Below are 23,647 nucleotides of genomic sequence, written 5' to 3' on the forward strand. Positions count from 1 at the left end.
ATACAAACACACACACATGCAGAGAGTTTATCTGTATAATAGAGTTTTACTCCTGAGATCTTTAGAATCATGTGGTAAAAGCTGGGTATGGTGGTCCAGAAGATCAAGGCAGGAGGTCACAGGTATAAGCCAGCATCAGCTATCCAGCTAGGCCCTACCTAAAAGAACCAAATTATTTAAAGTGGTTGTTATTAACATAGGAAAAGTGTTGTCCTAAATGCTAAGGGGAAAGCTGTAAGAACACCTAGAGGGAGGCCTTGTGATTCCAGCACACCCAAATATGCTGAGTGCGTGAGCGCGCGTGCACACACACACACAGCTATGGAGAAAACAATATGGCAAAAGTTTCCAAAAATAGGATTTATCGTTAGTCATGCAGAGTAAGGTACCCAATAGATTAAAAAAGAAAAAGGATAAAGGATCTGAACAGATGGTTGAAAAAACTAGAGATGACCAAGAATCATTTGGAATGCTGCTCCACCTCCAGGGCAGAGTCACGCTGTTCCCTTAAACCATTAAAGCGGACAGTGAGTCTCGTGGGGAGGGAGGAGCTGCATATTGAAGCAGAGATGGAAGGCATTTCAGACATGGAAGGCAACATGACTCCTGTGTAAGGGTGGGCATGACAGGTAGCTTCCTGACTCAACAGTATCAAACTGGGAAGGAAATGACATTGGCTGGATGAAGTGACACAGCACATAAAGGGTGTGAGTTCAGGACCAACCTGGGCTGAGGAGACCAAGCAAACAAGCCAAAGTCTCTGGTTGGATAACAAGCATCTTGGCCTTTAATCCCAGCACTCGGGAGGCAGAGGCAGGCGGATTTCTGAGTTCGAGGCCAGCTTGGTCTACAGAGTGAGTTCCAGGACAGCCAGGACTATACAGAGAAACCCTGTCTCAAAAAAACAAAAACAAAAAAAACCAAGACCAGAAGCAGAGTTATGTATTCATTTAACCTGGGCTAGAGTTCATCTGGACATAAACTGCCTGAATCTGACTCATGAGGAGCAGCGGCCTTGAAGGCTACAGGGAAAGCCTACATTGTTTGTCCACCCAGGGACACCTGGTCCCTCCACAGGCCTTGTGCTTTGCCCCTGCTGCCTAGGGCCTTTAAAAACATTGGGGTTTTTGTTCGTTTGTTTGGGTTTGAGTTGAAGTTATTGATGTGTAATGAGGCTATCACGAGTAGCCCAGACTGAGCTCACAGTGTGGCCAAGGATGTTGTTGAACTTCTCCTTTCCCTGAGTCCACCTGAGTGCTGGGTCACACAAATGCCTGGTTTTTATACTGTGCTAGAGAGTGAACCCAGGGGCATCACACATGCTGTGCAAGCACTGTTAGCATTCTGTCTAAGCTCCACCCCACAGTTACCTGGCAACAGCCAGATAGGCCTGACCCACAATAAAAGGGACTACTTGCCCCCTCCTCTTACTCTTGCCTCTCTCTTGCCTCTTGTTCCCTTGCTCCTCCTCCCTCCCATTCCCCTCCCCATTCTCTCCACATGGCCATGGCAGGCCTCCACTTCTCTGCTCTCCCTCTCTGCCTTTCTCTGCCTCTACTACCGTCTTAACTCCCCTCCCCATGCCCTAAACAAACACTATTCTATACTATACCATCGTGTGGCTGGTCCCTCAGGGGGAAGGGATGCCTCAGCATGGGCCTGCTGAGGAGCCCCCTTCCCCCACACCTCACCACACCCCATAGAACATATTCTTATAGCTCTTTATCTTTTAATAAACACATCACTGGTGCCGTGAAGCACTGTACCAAATAAGCCCTATCTCCAACCACAGATGAGGAGATATAACACAGACATACCTTTAAGAATACAGATTCAATACTCTGTAAATCATATATTCCTTCATAGATTTATAAATCAGTTGGGTGTAATGGTACACATCTTTAATCCCAGCACTCAGGAGTCAGAGGCAGACGGATCTCTGAGTTTGGGGCCAGCCTGGTCTATAGTCAGTTCCTGTCTATAAGGAAAACAAAACAGAACAAACAAACAAACAACCCAAAAACCCATCAAAATCATAGATGTAGGAATTATTTAGAATGTTGCTAAAAAAAAATATCTTGCAAACAATAGGTTTAGGGGCTGACATTGAGGCTCAATGAAAAATAAATCCAGTAAAAACAGATTCAGGGGCTGGGGGTGTAGCTCAGTGATGGGGTGTCTGCCTGGTGCAAGGCCCTGGGTGTGATTCCCAGCACTGCAAAAACAAAACAAAACAAGGCATATTTGGGGGGTTACCATAGGTCTAGTTAGAAAAATAACACAGAAAGGTGATTTTATAGAGGCAGAAGTCAGAGGCCACTCCCAGGTACACTGTGGGTCAGGTGGTTTCTAGCAACACTTTTATCATCTTAGAGAATTCCCATTGCTATAACAATAAAGCTGACTTAGTTCTCTGTTCTGAGAAAAGGGCCACTGTAGGTTCACTGCTGCTCTCCTCCTTTTAAAGGTCATCCTTTGTCTAAGGAAGAAACAGTGTGTGTGTGTGTGTGTGTGTGTGTGTGTGTGTGTGTGTGTGTGTGTGTGTGTGTGTGTGTGGTGGGGGTGGGAGTCTGTGTGTGGGAGGCCAGTGTTAAGGTGGGTGTAATGGTTTCCTTTTGTGGACTGAAAAGCAAACCAAGGACACATGGCCTGAGAGCTGATGATGCTGTGTTGAGAGTGGCTCTGGTGACTGGCCTCTCAATCAGTCCTGAGGGGAGTAACAAGCAGGGAGAGAAGAGCTCTCACTAGCTATTTATTATTAATTTTTGTTATTATTTTTAGACAGGGACTCACTGTGCAGCTCTGGCTGTCATAATATAAGACCAGGTTGGCCTCAAACTCACCAAGATCCATCTGTGTCTACCTCTAGAGTGCTGGGATTAAAGGATGTGCCACCATGCCAGACAGTATTAGCTAACTTAAAGGCTGGCTGTTTCTGTTTTTTTAATATTCCTCTATCCATCATTATAACTACTCACACAGTTCAGTCTTGAGCATATTTGTCTTTTTGGCTAGAGAAAAGTCAAGCCTCTTAGAGACAACTCATCTCATAAAAATTATAATCATCAGAATCATGGGGAGGGGCTGTTGACGTTGCTGTTGTGGATCTCCATGCCCTTCAAGCGTGGTCTTTGTTGGAACTTGCTCTTGTCTGTGGTGTCTGGAAGGGAATGTAGACTTTTCTTTCTTAGCAGAGCAGTGGCTGCACACGGTCATGCAAGTCAGGAGGAGCTGTTACAGCAAGAGACTGCACAGAATTCAGAGTTCTTAAGAACTGACTTTTCTAGTTTGCCTAAAACCTATTTTTAAAAGCTTAAAGTAGTTGATCTTTTAGAGTATGAATCCCTATTTCTTAATTTATATCATCTAACATGAGGGGAAATCTCTAATTTGATGTAATTATAAGGAAAAGCACCCTGTATTGCTGAAAACCATCTGAATTGCTAAGGTATATGCAGATATTGCTAAGGTATATGCAGATATTGCTAAGGTATATGCAGATATTGCTAAGGTATATGCAGATATTGCTAAGGTATATGCAGATATTGCTAAGGTATATGCAGATATTGCTAAGGTATATGCAGATATTGCTAAGGTATATGCAGATATTGCTAAGGTATATGCAGATATTGCTAAGGTATATGCAGATATTGCTAAGGTATATGCAGATATTATATTTGTTAGTCTGGGCTAAGAAGTACTGGAAGAGTGTGAGTCACTGTACAGACTTAAGTTACGCTTCTGAGCTGAAACATTTTGATAAACGGTGATGCACCTTTCCAGATACCGTCTGTTGTACAACAAACCACAAAATAGTATACTGTCCGTAAGATGTGCACACTTCCCGTACGCACAGGTGACACTCAGGTCCCATTGTGTCCCTGCCACTTCTCCTCCAGCCCAGATTCCTCTGTGTGGCATTAGAAGACAAAGCTGAACAATGGTATCTTCTAGCAAAGTCCTATGCCAGAATCCTGACTGATCTGTTAAGTTTCCAGGCAGGAGCGCCCTCACTGTCATTCCCTTCTGAGCCCCCCTCTTATAGTGTGGGTAGTAGTAATATTCAGAAAAGAAGTAATTAGGAACTAGGCTATGAGAAGTCCCATTGAGTTAGAGCCTAAGGAGATATAGCTGGTTCTGATATTAGCCATTCCCACCTACTCCAAAAAAAGAAACAAAACAAAAGCCCGTGGGAACTGCTGTGGTGAGCTTCAGGAGGCAAAGGCAGCACTCAGGTCTGACTCTGCAATTGCATCGTGTCTTCCTCTAGGACTTAAAGATTGACCAGAAAACACCTCTCCGAGTCCTTCACCGAAGGCCTTTGGCTGTGAGAACTCGGGCCATTCACTCTATGAAGACACACTACCTGGATGAGCATCATTTTCGTCTGCATTTGAAGACCCAAGCTGGAACGTATCCTTCTGCCTCTGCAGAGGCCTAACCAGAATGGGATCAGGATAGTTAATGCTGCAGGATAGTTAATGGACCAGTTGATCTGGGAGGTTTTGTTTGTTTGAAATGTGTTCTTTTCCAGGCTCGTCCTGAACTCCTGATCTTCCTGCCTCTACCTCTCAAGTGCCGGGATTACAGGCCTGTGCCACCTCAGGTGGTCTGGGATATTTTGAAATGGACTTGAGTGTATTAATTCAATATTTTGGAGTAGAATCAATATTTTTGTTTGATGTCTGTTTTCCTATTTGTTGTTCAATGCAGAGTTTTAAACCATAAAGTAGCCATCAATTTAATGTCTACGGTTGTGTTTCAGTGTCTCACCATTGTGTAACATATGATATATACTTAGGAAGTACTTTTGATTCATTTCTTGTCCTTACATGTTTTACAAGTCACATGTTCATAACCCTATTTGGTCCTCTAAGTCTTCCAGGGTTTGCCCAACTGGTTAGACAGGTGATAGAAGGAGACCATGGCATTTTACTTTCTTTAAAGTTGAGACAAGCTCTCACGGTGTTGCCTAGGCAGGCTCATTATAGAAGCTTAAGCTATATTCTGTTTCTGCCTCTCAGAAATACAACAGAAATACAGACAGACACATGGTTGTATCCAGTACTTCCTGACATATTGATCATAGCTAATATACTGGCCTTGTGAGAAAAAGGAAAAGAAACACTACATATTGCTTACTTAAACAATAATATTTTGGTGTTAGTGTTTCAACTATTGACTATGTTTTAAGTAGAAAAGATTGGTACTTGGAGTTCTAAAAAGCTACATGTCAAAGCTGGTATTTGTGTATAATGTATTCTGACTTGTGGTACTGGGGTCAGAACTGAGTTGTTAGTTGGAGTATATCAGTTTTTTAGGCTTAGTTTAATATTTACTCTCTTACAAGACTATGTCTCACTGTGAATCCTAGACTGTCCCTGGTCTCAAGATTCTGCCTCTGCCTTCCAAGTGCTGGGATAACGGGCATGTCTCACCATGCCTGGTTTTGGTATGTATGAAGGGGGGTGGAGGAAGAGAGAGGAGAGAGAGATCCAGTAGCATGAAATGATAAATGTCTTCTAACTGGTATGATGCCTGTTCTGTATACAACACAAACCTCCAACCTGGGAGGAGTCTGGGCTAGCCACCAGAAGCTCTCATCCCTGTACTGCTATAAGTAGCGTGCCTCTCCTTCTCACACACTCCTTCCCTCTTCCTCTGTATTACCCTAGAGTGGCTGGATTGACCCAGCTGCACTGGAGGAAGAACTTATCTACTCCAAATAGCTTTTAAGTCTTGTAGTTTGAATCCAGGGTGGTTTGTGTAGACTGTGGTGAGCAGCGTGTTTTATCTTTATTGTCTGGAGCACATTTGGCTATTGTAGATGGAATTAAAATAAATACCAATTTAAAATTTATTTTCACTTTGGTATTGGGGATTGAGCCCAGGGCTCATTCATAATAATAAGTATATATCGTACCACTGAGCTTCACAGCCTACCTCAGATTATAAAAGCAAAGTAAAACAATTCCTGTCTTTAGTTTTACATACCAAGAAGAAATGCTGTGTCTTTGGAGAAACTCAGACCTTTTCAAGCCTGTTAGGACATTTATGGAAACAGCTACACACATGCACTTACTATGTTAGCCCAGAAAACCAGGTGAGCGTCTAGCTACCTCGTGGTGCTTCCTTTGAAGTGTGCGGGTCTTGCTGCACTGAGCCCATTTGCACTGTTAGTCTGGTGGCTCAGCGCCTCCAGCAGGAACAAGGGCCAGACCTTTCAACTGCTTTTTCTGGAGCTTTTTGGTCTGCTGCTTTCTTTATTGTTACTAGCTTTCTCTGAAGAAAACTGGAGAAAAAGAATGGCAATTGAAGAGAAATTAGGAATTAAGGAAGAAACGTTCCTAGGTAATTGTTTGAGGAAAACAGACAGTGGAGGAGGAGAAGTAAGGCAGCCTGTGCTGCTGCTTCTCAGCTCCCTGGAGGATGCCGCCATCTTCCTGTACAAACACTATCGACTGCTTCCTACTCCACTGTGCTCTCACTAAGGCAGCATAATGCTGCTTTTTGGTTCCTGTTTTTTTTAGTGAACCATAGAGAAAAGGTGTACTTTTCAGATAGAGTTCAGGCTACAGTAGAGTCCTATAGAATGCTAATCTTAATATCAACTTCCAGATTTAACCATTGCCTTCATAATGGATAGACCTATGTGAAGAAAACAGCCCCCCAAAAGAACTTAGACAGGCTCTGATGGTCTGCACTGTAACCCTAGCACTCAGGGCTGCTGTAAGCTCAAGACAGCCTCAACTACTCAGTGGTTCCAAGGCAAAACACCCAGAAGTGTAAACACAGAAGAAACAGAAAGCAAAACAAACATATACTGCCTGTAACTCCAGCGTGGGGCTGGGGCTCCCATTCCCTTTTCTGGCCTGTAACACCACCCATACATAAATTCCATATACTCAAAAGACACACATGTATCATAAATAATAAGCATTATTATTTTTTAGACAGGTGGTGGTGGTGTGAGCCTTTAATCCCAACACTCTAGAGGCAGAAGCAGTCCAATCTCTGTGAGTTCAAGGTTAGAAAAAAGTTTTGGTCTAAAAAAAGAAAAAGCTAAAAAATATTACTTAATTTTCTCTTCCATCTTAATCCTAATATATTCCAGGGTTACCCCTCACTGAGGATACTTACTGTGTGGCCCTGTGGAAACATCACTTGGTAGATACCAGTTACCATTATTGACAGATGGGACTAGATAACACACACACACACACACACACAAGTTTAAAAAGTAAAGTATTGGATTTGGCATGGTGGCATGAGCCTTTAACCCCGAGCACTAAGGAGGCAGAGGTAGGCAAATCTCTGTGATGTTGAGGTCAGCCTGGTCTATATAGTGAGCTCCAGGCTAGGTCTACACGGTGAGATGCTGTCTCAAAAACAAACAATAATGTAATTATATAGCTAGCTTAATGTATACTCAAACTTTGGCATTTTAAGATGTGCTAATTAGGAAAAACCCAAAGCTTGGGGCTTGGGGTGACGTTGCCAGTGTTTCCAATTCCTCACTTGGAAGGTGGAAGCAGGAGGATTGAGATCAAGTTTCCGTAGTCTGGGCTACATGACACCTTGACTCAAACAAATCAAAGCCATGGCCTTTGGTAGGTTGATGTAAATAGGTCTGGTTGTATGTTGGCATCCAGGCTGGTGGGAACCAGTTTGCCATAGCTTACTTTTTAATACACATCTCAAGTCAGAGTTTAGAAATGACCTCTCTTTTGTAACATTTTTAAATTCTATTTATTTTCCCTTCTACTTGCCAAAGTAGTTGGTATTGCATAATCTTTTCCTTAAAGAGACCTAGCTACATTAAAGAATTTGTACATGGAGACTTTGGGAGAACCAAACCAAACCTTGGCTCTTTGATGAACGTGACTGCAGACATTCTTGAGCTGGATGTGGAGGTAAAGTATTTTATGGGGAAATGCACACTACCTGTAAGTCACACGCAGATACATTAGGTCTTCTGACAACAAACCAAGTAGCACCACCTGTCTTCATGGGTATTTTTTATATGAAGGGTGTTTTGTGTCTTAGATTTATTTTCTTTTTGTCTGTGAGTATTTTGTCTGCATGTGTCTGTACACCACATGTATTCCTGGTGCTCCCAGAGTTGAGAAGGAAGTGCTGGGTCCCCTAGAACCAGAGTTATAGATGGTCACAAGCCACCATGTGGGTGCTGGGGATGGCATGCAAGTACTCTGAAGGAGCAGCCGATACTCTTAACCATTGAGCATTTCTCTAGCATTTCTCTATACTGGAAAGAATTAGCTCTGGAATTTTATTAAAACAAATAACAAACCAGGATCCCATTTGCGATACTTGTAGATTATGTAGCTAAGTTACTAATTGATATTAGGTACTGTTGTTAACTGATTTACCTATGGCATCAGGTTAAACCCTTAAAGAAAAGAAAGAAATAAAGTTGTAACTGTGCCTCACACATCCTTCTGAATGCTAGGGTTATGTGTAATACAGAATTTTAGAGCTGGGTAGGGTGGGGGTTGTGTGTGTGTGTGGGGGGGTGCACATCTCTAATCCCAGCACTTGAGAAGCAGAGGCTGGTAGATCTCTGAGCTCAAGACCACCCTGGTCTACACAGTTCCAGGACAGCCAGGGCAATTTAGAGATAGCTGCTCTCAAAAATTGAGTTGGATGGTGGATTTTAGGGCTGGGCTCATCTCAGTAATGGCAGTTGCTGCCAAGGTTCCACTAAATTCAGTCCCTGGAATCCACGTGGTAGAAGTAGAGACTCCACCCTCATTTCATGTGTTTTGGCATGGGGACATGTATGTATGAATGAGCATGCACAAACACATACACACACATACATGCATACATGCATACATACATACATACATATATATACATACACATCTTGGGATTTATGAAAACTTTTTGCTGTGTGTACCTGTGCAGTGGTTTTTTTGTTTTTTTGCTGTTAGGGAATCTGGAGTGTGAAGTCACCCATGGGCTAACGAATGCATGAGTTTCAGTAAACCAAATCAAGCTTTTGCTTTTGTTTGGTCTTAATGTGGCCCAAGCTGGCTTGGAATTTGCCTTGTGGTTCAGGCTCCCCGGTGCTGTGAGTACAGATGTTCACCACTGCACCTAGCAAAGCTTTATCTTAAGGTCCCACAGAGAAACCAAGATAGGGCGTGTTTGGCCTGCCCAGAATGTGAGTCTGTGTGTTTTGGTGTGTCTGGAATGTGATTGTGTGGGCCGGAATAGATTGCTTGCTGTGACTATAATCTACAAGAACACAGTGAGGGTGAGTTGCAGTGGAAAGTAATATGATTTATTTCTTTATTTTTATGTTGTGGGACAGGGTCTTATGGAGCCCAGGTAGGCTGTGAACTCGATCCTCCTGCCTCTATCTCTGAAGTGCTAAGATTCCAGGCACATGGGCTGGCGAGATGGCTCAGCAGATAAGAGCACTGACTGCTCTTCCAAAGGTCCTGAGTTCAAATCCCAGCAACCACATGGTGGCTCACAACCACCTGTAATAAGATCTGATGCCCTCTTCTGGTGTCTGAAGACAGCTACAGTGTACTTATGTATAATAATAAATAAATATTTTAAAAAGATTTCAGGCACATTTCATGACACCTGGCTTGAAGAATTCTGAGATCAGAAGATACTTGGTGCTTTTCTGGTTCTGCTAATTTTCTGTATTCATCTGCCTTACATTTAATCACACACTGCTTGAGCCATGTGCCATTCTGGCCAACAGTGATTCCATTAAGTGTCACCTGTTGACATTGTACTGTAGTACACCATGGTATTTGCCCAGTGATGGAGTCACCTAAAAACACATTTCTCAGCATGTGGCCCTACAGTTTTGCTGTGTTAAATAGGAGGGTGGTAGAATGAAGGACAGTCAGAGCAACCGTTGTTGAGACTTCTGAGGAAAAATAGTGTGGCTACCCAACTTTGAATTTGTTTCTACTTTACTCATAACTGACATTACAGTTTTTCAGTTTCTTCTCTTAGGAGTAGAGAGGTCTAATAGTAATTGTATCTTCGTTAGTTCAGAAATGGCCCTCAGTGTTGCTGCTCTTAGCAAATGTAATTCTCTTGCATTACGGTAAAACTGCCCCAGAAATGCTTGCCCGAATTCCTGTTGTACTGATTTGTTTCCTCCTTTTAGTCTGTAGATGTTGACTGGCCGCCTGCTCTGGATGACTAGCTCCCACGTGTGAACACAAAAGGCTTTCCTGGCATGATGTGGACATACAGGCAGCATATCCTGGAAAATGACTGTTTACCCACCATAACGGTGTCTTCAAAACCACTTGGATCATGTTGATCTGTTCCTAAAGTTCACTGTAACATCTCAGGATCTATTTGTACGCATATTTTGTGTTGTGTTGTGTTGTTCTAAGAATGTCTTATGTTTTCTCATTCCCTGTCTCATGACCACAAAACCAAAATAGAAGGAATGAAACCATTTTCCTTCTAAAGTCTGTTACTTAGAGAGAGATGTAATGGGAGGCCCTGTCAGTCAGGAGAGCTGGGACTTCTAGCATAATCTCCTGCAGGGGATGATACCTTCAAAGTAACTTGCTAAAGCTTTCAGATCATCTGAATAAATGTTACAACTAGACTCATGTAGAAGAGTGTCCTATAATATTCCAATATGTCAAATGTAAATCTGATTCTAATATTTTCCAGTTACTCTCAAACAAGCTTCTATTATCAATAGAAGTACTTTAAGGAACAATTTGTCATAGTCCTTATGACCTCAAGTGACTATTTTGACAATCGAAAATTGTCAGTATGTGTCTCCTGCAAAGCAAGTGACACCTTACCCCTGGAGGCGTACTCTAGACACTGCCTACCTCTTTTGTCTTTTATGTAAAGAGAAACAAGTGCCTTCAGTAACTTTTGTCCCAGAGTTACAAATTTGAAAATTCGATAATGCTAAACAAATACAAACATATTTTGGTGTTTCAATTATTTTCCAATTTCAAATGTTTTCTAATTTCAAGTGGTCTATCTAACATCTGATTACATAAACAAGGAAACAAAAGTTAAATGACACACCTAGTTACTCTTATAACAGGTCTGGAGCTGATGTTGTGTCTCCAGGAGCCTTTCTAAAAACCCTTGTCAGGAGCACCTGCATCTCCTGTGGGTGACAGTGTCCTAAGAAGGACAGTTAGGCTTACAAAGCCAGGAGGTTGGCTTCTGGAACTTGGATATCAAGTGACGCCCCCAAGAAATGGCTAATGGTATGTCTTATATGATCTCATAATTGTCAATTGTAATGGCATGGTGAAGAGAAATCTTAAACATATTGAACCAGAAGAATTAATCATCAAAAATACCAGAAGGGAAGCTCAATAAAATTTTGACTTAAGTAAAATTTTCATCAGCTAGTGCAACTTCTTGACTTTTTTTGATGCATTGATTTGAATAGCATTTGATTATTCACGTTTCTCATCTTTGCACACAATTCATACTGACTCTGAAAGATGTATTATATCAGGAAGATGTTTTTGATTGCGATGAAAGGGCAGCCTGCTCCTTTGAAACCTTGTTTCATCATGTGTGAATAATAGCAAAGGGTTTTTCATTGTCAGAAAATTGAAAAGGAGATAACAGAAACTAACTGATGAAAAGTGAAAAGTTAAAGACTTCTATGTAATGTTTCTCAGCTTCTGATGAAATTTTGCTAAAAGATTAAATAATTTGGGAAAAGTCTTTGAGCATTGTTTTTTTTTTAGCTCAGTTTTGAATGTACTGGACCCAAAACATGAAGGTCAGGAACTTCCAACAAAGCATTCCTTGAATTATTTCCTGTTGAAAGGTAAACAGTAGCTATAGACAATGTCTTTGGGAGTGAGGACACAGGGCTAGGAAGTCTTGTGGGTTTGTGTCACTTGGCTTACAGTGTATCCTCTTCTCTATGCTTTGTTTAACTTAGAAGCAATGTTTATGTCATCTGCAGAATGAGCTCTCTCTTCTTATCTGTGTTGCAGATATAAGCTGTAGCTTATTTTCAGAAGGGAAAAAACCACCCAACTCTGGAGAGCGAGAGAAAGCAAGGAAAAAAAGACTTGATAAAGGAGAATCTTCCTAGTAAGATAACTGGTTACCTTTGCAAGTTAGATGAAGTAACTTAACAAGTTAAATTTCTATTTCCTAAAAGACAACAAGCATTCTCTTTCACTTGGGGCTGTATTCTTTGTTTTTAAATTTATTTTTGCCAGTCTCATACATGAATATAACACAGTGGTCACACTTACCCAGTCCTTTTTCTGTATTGTTTCCAAGACAGGGTTTCTCTCTGTAGTCCTGGTTGTCCTAGAGCTCACAAGTTTCTGCCTTCCTCCAAGGCACTTGGGATTCATGGCCTGTACTAGCACATTGACCCCTACTTTATCCCCCAACACCCCCAACAAAAGGCCTCCCTACAAGACCTCTTCGTACTGTAATGCCTTTGTTTTGTGACCCACTGGTATTGTGAGACCCCCAACTTAGAGCGTTTCTCCCTGGAAGGTAAAGCCCCTGGACGTCCCCCAAGCTTGTTTTCCCTGATCTCTAAAAATACAGCCAGAAAGAAGCTCGTTGTTCTCTATAGCCAGCAAAAAGCCTTTTTGTTTCTATACTTTACAACCAGAGATGCCTGCGTTCCAGTGCCGAGGACACGGAGATAAAAATTCAGAAAGAACTCACTCCCCACTCCCGCCTTGTAAATTTCACCAAGGACATGCTGAAGAGAACTCTCTCCCCAACTCCTCCCAATTCCTCAGCTAGCTGTTAAAAGCCCCCTACTGTCACCGCTCTGGGTTGAACTCCCCTGCCCTGCATGGCTCTTGCAGTTTGCATCAGGTGTGGTTTTCTCTCAGGACACTGGGGTGCTGGCCAGCTCATCCCGGGACTTGAGCAGAGGCCCAGCTTCGGGGGTCTTACAGTATTAACTACCTTTGTGGGCAGGGATGTAAAACATTAGTGAACTCGCAAACAGAAGCAACATTTAAGATGATGCCTCTTCAAGCATCTATCAACAGCTAGTAGTTCTTGGGGAGACACAGAGCCCCGTGATCTCTCCCTACCCACTCAAGCATCTTCAGTTACCATGAGGTCATGATTGCTACAGTCAAGTGATGTTGTTGAGAAGGTTATGTCTCAGCAGTCCTCATCAGCCAGCTCATCTACTATTTCTACTCCTGAGTCTTATTTTTAAATCTCCACTTGAGAAGGAACTGAGTGAAGTAGCTTTGTGAGGGAGGCCACAAGAGAGAGGGTTTCACTTTGTAGCTTGGACTAGACTTGAATTTATGATTCTCCTTCCTCTGCCTCTCAAAGTGTCTGGATTATACTCAGGAGCCACAACCCCCAGTCCAGATGTAAGCTTTTCTGACTGGTTTTAAAATGGACATGAGGAAGAAAGGGTTTATTTCTCTTACACTTCCATCACTGACAGAAGTCAGGGCAGGAACTCAAGCAGAAGGCACGGAGCAGTGCTACTCACTGGCTTGCTCTATATGGCTTGCTCAGTCTGCTCTTGCATAGCATCCAGGGCCATGAGCCCTGACCATGTGGCTCTAACCACAGTGGGCCGGGCCCTCCCACATCAATCAGTAAGCAAGATTCCCTCTTCCCAGATAGCCTAGCCTGTATAAAGTTAACATAAAAACTAGCTGGCAGAATCTGTGTTTTATTATTATGAAAAAAGAATTACTTTCATATCTTAATTTTTTTTTCCTTTCAAAATGATTCAAAACTTAACTAAAAAGTACAAAGGAACTTTCCCACAGAGGTGCTGAGTCAGCACCACCTCACCATTTCAAATACATACATAGTGCATAATTCCTAGAAGACATCTTGTAAATCACAGGCCACCCACCATACCAGGAAGTGAGCTCTGACAGACCACCATTATCTAGTCGGAAGACATCGCTGAGGTTGTCCATCAGTTTGTCTGTCACTGGCTTCATGACCGAGCCCTCCTGCTTTGTAGTCGGTGTATGCTAAGCTTCATGAAGCGGTTGCACAGCTTCAGCCCAGTTATTTAGTGGGCTATGCTCAGCTCCAGTTTGCCTGGTACTAGATTTAAGATGTGAGGACACCACGGAGGAGATGCTTCCTCCTTGCATCTTGCCAAACTTTCTAGTCCCTGAGGGGTGGGTGTTGTCTATCAAACTCTTCCAGTCTTACTGTCCTTTCCCTCTCTACTCAGTGCCTTGCAGATAGACCAGATTTTCACTCATTTGATTGGAATCCACCAAAGATCTCTACCTGACTCAGTTACTACTGATTCTAAGTATAACTGCTAATGTGTGTCATTCTTTTCACATGTATTGAATGGCATCCCACTGAGAGAGAGGGCCTTCTCTCATTTCCTTACTTTATGGATGTGGACTGAAGCCTGGGTTGTGTTTTTTTTGTTTTGTTTTTTGTTGTTTTGTGGTGTTAGGGACTGAACCAAGACAAAGCAGCACTGTCACCAATAGATTCTCATTTTATTCAATGACTTGGTAATTTGCCACTGATATTATTTCTATATATTACTCTGAGCAGTGAGAATTCTCAAGCTCATTCCTATGCCCTTCTAACATTATCTCCATCGTTCTTTGAGCATATTCTTGTAAAATAAAAATATCCCAGGCTTTGTATTTCCTCTACACTAGCCACAAAATAGGCAGTTTCTCTAAAAAGATCAGGTTCCATTTGTGGAAAATGGTATTTTTTCTAGAATAAATTTCTTATATTTATCATGTGCATGTCCATATGTGATACAGCATTTGTAAGGAAGTCAGGATAATTTGTGGGAGTAAGTTTAGTTCTTGAATACCATGTGGTTTCTGGGGATGTAAATTGGGTCATCAGGCTTGGCAGCAAGACTTCTAAAGCAAGCAGAGAGGAATTGCTGCCAAATTCTGATGGCAGAATCCAACAAAGACATCATTAAGACAAAACTCAGGCCAGTACCCCTGATGAACATACATGAAAAAATTTAAGATGCTATCAAGGCAAACTGAACAGCATACTCAAAAGGTAGCTCACTGTGACCATGTGGGATTACTTCAAGGATGGGTTAATATGACAAAAGCAATCATAATTCCAATGATATTTTTAGCAGACCCATCAAAGATATGTATGGAATCAGAAGAAAAACCAAGCAATTGAAGTGAGCTTAAACCAGAATGAAGTTGGAGAGGCAGGAATGGTGACTCAACCTGAAATCCTAGGACTCAGATGGCAGAGGTGGGAAGACCATGAATTTGAAGTATGCAGCAAGATCTAGGCCAGCTTGACCCTGTTCCAAAATAATAAAGACCAAAGCCTGCAAGGACTGAAGATGTAGCTCAGGCAGCAGAATGCTTGCTTAGCATGCATGAGTCCCTAGATTCCATGCTCAGTGCCTTGTTAAAACAGCATGGTGGTTCATGCCCAAAACCCCAGTGAAATCCTATCTCAAAAACCAACCAACTAACCATCTAACCAACCCAAGACTCCTTGAAAGGGCATTTCAAGTACTTCTTGAGACTACTATTTCAAAGGGTAGTTACAGATAGACTGTATCCTGAGAACATTTTATAAAAATGCCTACTATTCCTAAACAATCCCAAATAGCTACCCCTTATAATGAAAAAGTAAAAAACAAAAAACAAAAAAAAAAAGAAATCTGATATTTCGTAAGCAAACAGCAAAACTGTAACAAGCATTTTTAGAAAATGGTCTATTTATTACATCAACAAAAATCACAGTATACAAAGATATTACAAAAGTAACACAATATGCTATATAATAAAAGGCATCTTGACATTAAAAAAATATTTCATCTTGATACAAAGCTTAACTTCTTAAGTACCAGTATCTTGAGAACTTAAAAAAAAATAATTTCATCAGAGCCTTGAAATTCATTCATCATCAAGCATATAAAATCAGTTTGAAATGCAGACAACTTAGTGGTAGAGAGCTAACACCAACCATAACTTGTATGAGACCCTGGGTTCAATCCCAGCATGATGCTCCCCTCCTCTCTGAAATCTAAATATTTTACATTAGGTGAGGTGTGGTGACATATGCCTACAATCCTAGTACTCAGAAGGGAGAGGCAGGTCAATATTCAATTTAAGGTCAAAACAACAGCAAAGATTCCCCTGTTTTGTAGGGGTCTATTAACCATAGCCAATAGTGTTTTAAAGTTCTCTGGTGACTGACTAGCTGAGGTCTCCCTCAAGCATCCCTCCTGCCTCATCCTTCCAAGTATTGGAGCTACAGGATATATCACTATGGCTGCTTCACTAAGAGCAGTGAAGTCATAGTTATCCCAAGATGCCTCAGCCTTACTTTACTCCAGCTCATGAGAAGTTACATTTTGGCTAAAGAAGCTTAGAAAAAAATTACCATAGGTAAATTTGGTATTTTACCAAAAATTATAAAGCTGCTAAAAACTCAATTTGTTGAGGAGTCAACATTTCTTTTTATTTTGTTTGTGATTCTTTTGTTGTTGTATTGGTTTGTTTTTGGGTTTGTTGTTTTTTGAGACAAGTTTTCTCTGTGTATCCCCATCTGGCCTGACACTTACTACAGAGTAAGTGTCCAGCCCAAACTAACAGAAATCTGCCTGCCTCTGCCCCCTGGGTGCTGGTTTTAAAGGAGTGTGTTAGTGCCACCTGGCTTGTTTGTGATTCTTTAAAGTTCTGAAAGCTAAAAAAAATAAATAAAGTCTGGGAGGCAGAAGCAGACTTCCATGAGTTCCAGGACAGCCAGGGCAACACGGAGAAACCCTGTTTGGGAAAAAAACCAAACCAAACCAAACCAAACCAAACCAAACCAAACCAAACCAAACCAAACCAAACCAAACCCAACCTCCCCAAAGCCAACCAAAAAGACAAAAGATGATGAGGACATGCGTGGGTTTCGGCCTTTCTACAGACATGAAAACAATCAGACCTGATCACTTTTGAGATTTGATCTCATCCACTGTTGACCTTGAGGTTTAAATTCTGCCATGATGTTCGGCTTAAATATTCAAGGGATGAAACTGGATAGACTTGGGTGGCACCTTCATGCCTATGGCCCACTGCTGGGCTTCCAAGAATAGCGTGGGCTTTCCATTCCTAGACACAAAAGCATTCTATCCTCTTCCGTGCACATCCAACCTCTGAACAGACCTGAAACCCTGCAGTGGCAACGTCACAGGAGTTAAAGTACTCCCAAAGACTCTCAACTTACACAAAGAAATCAAGTCACAAAATACCAAAAGTAAAGCCAGTAACTGACTTCCCTTGATAAGAAAGTGTCCTCGGAGAGAGCCAGGTCCATATGGGGCAACTTAAAGACGTTTGTCTAAAGAGAAACCTGCTTTTCTCATAGGTCTCCCAAAGTGTTTATCCACCCTGTGATTTTTCTCTCTGGGTATCAAGTGGTTAAGAATGTTTGGATAATAGACTAATCAGGGCCCATGAGAAACACAATCTTTAACTCGGTGTTTCTATTCAGACATTTCTTAGCACAAACCACACCCTAGGAAGTAGGAAGGCCAGGTTTTTAGTTCTTTGGAGTTAGGCACCGAGTCTTTAGCTGTACATGCTAGGTGCTCTATCACTGAACTATAGCTCAGGACGCCCTTTTTTCCACTTTATATTTTGAGATAGGAGCTCACAAAGTTGTTCCCTTGAAGTCACTCTGCAGACTGTGCAGGCCTTAAACTTGTGATTTTCTGCCTGAGTTTCTGAAGACCAGCAGGTCCATTTAGGCTAACTGACTAAAATCAGTCTCTCTTCTTTATCTTGTTGCATGCTGTCTGACAGCTTATGGTAAACTTTCAATATTCCAACTTATGATTAAAACTTGATATGGTACAATTAGACAACCTGGATCACCAATTTTAAGTCTCTCCACAAAAATATAGTTTTTCTGAGACTGTGGAAACACGACACAGCATAGTAAAACAAACTGACTTACTCTACACTAAGGTTTTCCAAATGGAGAACTAATTAGCAAAAGAAAAGGATAGGAAGTCAGCAGGCTCTCAAAAATCAGAACAGTGGTTTGGAGGTGCGGAGAACTTCTGGGGTCCCAAGCATAGTGGTTGCATTGTTTTAATATAATCAAAAATTCTTCAAATTATACCTTAAAGTTTGTCCATGTTTCTGTGGTTGACTATATATGTGATTCTTCATAAGAAAAGAAACATATCTTTGAGAACAAAAGTTGAATACCATTCCCCTCTTATTTTCTACATGGAACAGGGTACATTGTACAATATACAGTTACAAAAATGTTATGAATACAGGCTACTTACATGTCTATGCATGGTAAACTGTCAAGGGGTACCGCTGGGGTATGTAGGATATAACCTTCCATACAGAGGCAGGATTTCTACCTGATACTATACTGGTGGTACTACGATTTCCAAGAGAACAGCTTTGGGTATCAAAGAGCCTCAGGGTAGTTTTTATACTTTTGTTTTATAATTTTGTTGTTGTTGTTGCAATTCTGGGTATCAAACACAGGGCCATGCTCTACCATGAAGCATGTGCCAGTGTCTGTATAGTTTTTTGAAGGAGGAGGAAAGAGGAAGAAGAAGGAGGAGGGGGAAGAAGAGGAGGAGGAAGAGCAGCAGTCGACCAGAAGAGAAGTATGTCTCACAGGACAGGTTATCTTGGCATCATTACTTTTCCTGCAGGGTGAAGCACCTTTCCCATTAAAAACTATATCCTCAAATATGATTTTATAATTATCCCCCTTTTCTAATAAATAGCTACTATTTATACAGCACCAGTTAGGCCAGAGTGTACGTCAAATGCTAGAGTCCCAGAGATAAGTGAGAAGCACTTAACTGACTACCATCCGCTGAAGGTCTGTAATATAGGAGCAGAGAGAGGCAGAGCTGCACCTCTCAGCTGTAGCAGCAGGACCAAGCCTTGCAGAGAAGCCTGCTGTTAAAAGCTAAGTGTTGGGAGCACAGGCAGAATAGGTTACATCTATAGACACCTGTGGGAATAAATTCAACATGTTCCAACTACAACGTCTAAGAGGAATAAGGTATCAAAAAAAAAAAAACCTTAAACATATGGAAAAGATATTCACTGAAGAAAAAGAATAAAGATTTCCAGTAACAGAATGGGCAGACACAGGACACTGAGTAGGCAGACTCAAAAGGACAATATATGACTGGAGGACAATCAGATATGACTTTGAGGTCTCTATTAAATTATCCCCGTGACAGCAGTAATGCCATGAGGGAAGCAGAGCTGAGGGAAGGCAGCTGCTTACCAAGAGCATCCCACAGCAGGAGAAGCTGCGGTGCTGAGGAGAGTGCAGACAACACAGCCCCGTCCCACAGGATCCTGTCCTTCAGGAGGTGCCAGGCTATGGACAGCACAGACAAGGAGGGTAAAGGCTGACAGGAAGACAAGGAACTGGGAAAACTAAAGACAGAGATGGAAGGTGAAGGAGCGAGCGAGAGGTGAGAAGATGGAAGAGGCAAAATGTGGAGGACAGGGCACTGTGGGGGAAGGGCTCTTGGTATTTAGAGGGGAAATTTTTTAACCTTTCCTTTTAAGCTCAAGAAGATACTTACTCTGTTTATGCAAAGGAAGCAAGAACTAACTGGTGACATGGGGACAGGAGGAGAGACGCTGTGCACAAGCAGAATCTGGAAAAGAAGGCCAATTCTTTCAAAACCATGTGAAATACAAACGCAGCCATAGAGAAAGGAAAAACATGTTGCTAAATGCATTGTAAGGTATAAACTGAATGATGTGATCAGTAAGAGGCACTGGAAAATAAAACGTCAATTGAAAATACTCTAAATGCAGATGTAGACAGACCTTAGTTCAACTTAGAGGAAAAACTGTGAAATAAGTCACTGTGTGAGTACCATCTGTTGAGCTCTCTAATAGCTGCGTCTGGGTTTATCAGTTTTACTAATACAAAATGCTTGTGGTTGGTCTGAGCTGAGCAGATAGCTCAACTGTGAGAATACTTCTCCCAGGAAAGACCTGTTTTTGTCTCTAGCACCACACAAACCTCTGTGTGTGTGTGGGGGGGGGGTGCACACTAGTAATCCCAGCACTCCCGAGGCAGAGCAGGAGAACTGAAGGCTGAGTTCATCGTTGGCTACATAGCAGGTTGAGGCCAGCCTGTCTCACACAAAAGTTCAAAGGAGACGGTGGGCTTCGGATGCATACTGAGGAAATGGCCTTCTGGGTTTGACGATGGAATAGACAGATGTGGGAGGTAAAGGAAGAATAAAGGCGCACCAAGGTGCTTAGCAACGGGAAGCATGGCGTGACAATATACAGAGCAGGGAAGGCTGAAGGAGACACAAGGCTGGGAGAGAAGTTCAAAACTCTGTATGGATATACTGAGCTAAAACGAACTTGTTATTTTGTTTTCTTCTTCATAGGGCTGAACACAGGGCCTAGCAAATGTTACGCAAGCTCCTCCACTGAGTCACACCCTTGGTCTTTTCTATTTCTGAGACAAGATTTCCATAAGCTGTTCAAGCTGGTATTTAACTTACTATGTAGTTCAGGCAGGTTTTGAACTTACGATCTCAAGTAGGGAAATTACTGACATGAGCCCAAAATACCTGGTTAGATTCTTTATAGTGAAGCAGACAGGCTTTAGGAGATCAAACGGAATGAGAACATCTAAAAAGAAAAGGCTCAAGAAAACTTTTCTTGAAAATACAGATATCAAGCTAATTTCACATGTAACTTTAAAGATAAAAGCCTAAATAATAGAAAATAGAAAAAAAAAAAAACTTCCATGCCTTGAAAGCTTACTTTAACACACACACACCCTAAAAATACCAAGAAACCTCAGAAAACCCCTTAGGGGTCACTTTGGCCTATGGGCCTCAACAATAATAATGAGTTTATTTCCCAATGGCATAGCCATTACACGTTTTTCACCTTAAATCTGCTTGAAAGCAAATATCATCTCATTTAACTAATACATTAGCAAAGATACATAGTTTGTCTTGGGGAAATACAGAAAACAACTCACAGCAAGCACGTGGACTTTAGGCATATCTTTCAAAGTAAGAAACAGTAGCGGCTTTTAAAGTTTTGACTTCTGAACTTTCTCTTAATATTCTATATACTTATTTAAGTCCTACAACTTATATTTTAAAAAAACCATATGTGAAGGGATCACTCAGTTGCTCACTTTGCAGAGTGTTAACACTTGAATAGTGACTGCTCTGAACAAAGGTAGGATTATTTGCGTCATCTGATAGTCCAGGCTCATTCATCAGGCCATTATCTACACAACTGAAGTTTGATCTATCAAATGCATCTGACTGTGAAACAAAAACAGAACTGGAGCTGGTGCCCGCGGACAGACTGGCAGGAGACATCTGATGTAGTTGTCTCAGGTCTCTTGGGCCTAGCCTGGCATTACATGAGGGGTTTTCAAGATTGATGCTCACAAGTCTTGGGTTGTCAGTGTCCCCCATGCCATCAGTGCTGGGTGCCATCACACTCAGAGGCCGAGTAGATAGCATGTTGACATCAGAGATACTGTATAAGTCAGTTGGTGACATGGATGGCGTTTCCATTCTAGCTAGGTCATCAGGATTATAAAGGCACGAATTAGATGCACTCAAGTCGCTGACACCAGGCCCTTCTAGGAATGGAAGGATACCTTGTGAATTAGAGGAAAGTGTTCCCGCTGAGAAAGTACTCAGGGTATTTGTACTGACTGGGTGTGAGGTGGGGTGAGTCACTGGTGGCCAGCTTGTAGGCTGATGGGCCACTGAGGGTATGGCTGGTGGGTGATGTGGCAATCCACTCGAGATGGACCCGCATGAAGAATAGTAAGGTTCAGCTTGCCCTGGAACTCCTGAAGACCTGGGCATTTCTGGTAAAACTGTACCATGAGAAAATAAGTTTGATTCTGTAGAGGAAAAAATATATTTTATAGAGTAAGATGAATAAATTGATATAAAGCATTATTTCTGAATTGAAATTATAAAAACATACTAAAAACTTTCTAGGGCACTGACACATATCAAATAAATTAAAGCATAAAATTATTACTTGAATTCAAAACTAAAGTCTGTAACATGCAAATTTCCATATAAATATATGAAAATGTTTTTCAAAGTTATTTTGGCATGTGTAATTTTCTTCCAGTTAAATATGAAAATCCAGCTTCTTGTGCCATATAGGCACATTTTTAAATATTAGAATTTCAACAAACAGGTACCTAGTGGCCAAAATGATCTTCTAGTCTCTGCTTTTAGGGAGAATGGGAAGAAGGAGAGGACTGACAACTGCACATAGCTTTTATCACTTAAGACATGACCTAAGGTCTCACAAAATTCCCCACCACAGACAACTGAGGGACAGTGCCCGCATTTATGTACATATTACACAAGCCCTACAGAAACCAGGATAAAGCACCAATGTAAGGGTACAAGACAGAGAGTTTGTTAGGGGATTGCAAAATATCCTCTCTAAAAGGCCAGACAGTTTTAAGGTTTATGTGGGAAGCAATCTCTGTGGGAACTGTCCAGCTCTGTTGCTGTAGCAGAAGAGAGAGGGGACTCTAGGTCTGGGCATGACAGCAGGTGGTCAGCATGCCTGTGGTCCTACCCCTTTTAAAGTGGCCCTGAGAGACAGTACATGACCCCAAGGGCCACAGCCTTGTTCAAAGTGTAAGCAGCTATAAACAGGTGCCTACCACATCCATGCCATTTCTTACATGGTAACAGTCAAATTAGTAAAAGCACCAATGAGCCAGGCAGTGGTTGCACACGCCTTTAATCCCAGCACTCGGGAGGCAGAGACAGGCGGATTTCTGAGTTTGAGGCCAGCCTGGTCTACAGAGTGAGTTCTAGGACAGCCAGGGCTACACAAAGAAACCCTGTCTCGAAAAACCAAAAAAAAAAAAAAAAAAAAAAAAAAAAAAGCAAAAGCACCAGTGTGTGGACAAAATGTAATTTCTTGAACAATAAAATCCCTCAAATATAATTAGTTCCAACACAACCTGCAGAGGTACAGCCTAGCTGCACTCAATAGTGAGAGTGTGCGGGATTGTAGGAAAGAAAGAGACTTAAAAAGCAGTTATTCCTAAAAAGTGGATAAAATACCTTTTTTGATGAATCTTCCTTCTCCAGTTGATCCCAGAGGGGCAGTTCTTGGTTTCTCAGTAAAGTGACCTGGTATGATAAGTTTTTCTATTATTAAGTGTAATTTGAAAAACAGCTTATCACTTAAAAAATTTAAAAACAGAATAAAGCAAATAAGACACATTTACTTAACTATAACTCAATCCAAAATATTCTTACCACAATCTTGCAGCAGTTTCTGAAAAATCAGAGTTGTTTTTTGTTTCTTTGATTTATTGCCATATGCATCTGATTAAGAAAGAAAAGTGGGAAAGCGGTAAGTCATGGGATTCTTCCTTCCTGCACCAGGAACAAGCGCCTTATCAGAGTGTGGCAATGCTTAAAATACATGCGAACAGTACAGGCTGGAAGTATGCTACTGTACAATACATCCAGTACCAGTTATAAAGGACACTTTACTCTTAATTTTAAAAAGCTTAAAATAATAATTTTTCATCCTAAAAATAACTGTAAGTCAACATGAACTAACACATTGGACCAAAATAGATACAACTTTATGATTACCAAATTTCCCACCTATAAAAGGGTATA

At 41.5% G+C, this 23,647-nt stretch overlaps 2 protein-coding genes across 19 annotated transcripts in view; one reads left to right on the forward strand and one right to left on the reverse strand.

Annotated features, from left to right (window-relative positions):
* The window catches only part of Pus10 (pseudouridylate synthase 10), a 74,286-nt gene extending 62,571 nt beyond the window's left edge, over window positions 1–11,715 (forward strand). For 9 of the 18 annotated variants that reach the window (XR_003949522.1, XR_003949520.1, NR_156455.1 and 6 more), the window contains 3 exons: window positions 4,271–4,413; window positions 7,814–7,913; window positions 10,160–11,715. Coding sequence is in view for 13 of the 18 variants with exons in the window: in NM_028956.4 (NP_083232.1) it covers window positions 4,271–4,413; window positions 7,814–7,913; window positions 10,160–10,198 (282 nt within the window). In the remaining 5 variants the exon portion in view is untranslated. Of the gene's footprint in view, window positions 1–4,270; window positions 4,414–7,774; window positions 7,914–10,159 lie in introns of all 18 variants that reach the window. The other 9 variants (XR_003949523.1, XR_003949521.1, XM_006514865.4 and 6 more) reach the window with 2 other exon arrangements.
* Window positions 11,716–15,685: 3,970 nt separating this feature from the next.
* The window catches only part of Rel (reticuloendotheliosis oncogene), a 34,123-nt gene continuing 26,161 nt past the window's right edge, over window positions 15,686–23,647 (reverse strand). Inside the window, exons 8-10 of the mRNA NM_009044.3 lie at window positions 23,276–23,344; window positions 23,078–23,146; window positions 15,686–21,879 (exon numbers count right to left, since the gene is read on the reverse strand). Coding sequence (NP_033070.2) covers window positions 21,104–21,879; window positions 23,078–23,146; window positions 23,276–23,344 — 914 coding nt within the window. The 3' untranslated portion in view covers window positions 15,686–21,103. The remainder of the gene's footprint in view (window positions 21,880–23,077; window positions 23,147–23,275; window positions 23,345–23,647) is intronic.

Source organism: Mus musculus, chromosome 11 (genome assembly GCF_000001635.26).
Source record: "Mus musculus strain C57BL/6J chromosome 11, GRCm38.p6 C57BL/6J".
Taxonomy (NCBI): Eukaryota; Metazoa; Chordata; class Mammalia; order Rodentia; family Muridae; genus Mus; species Mus musculus.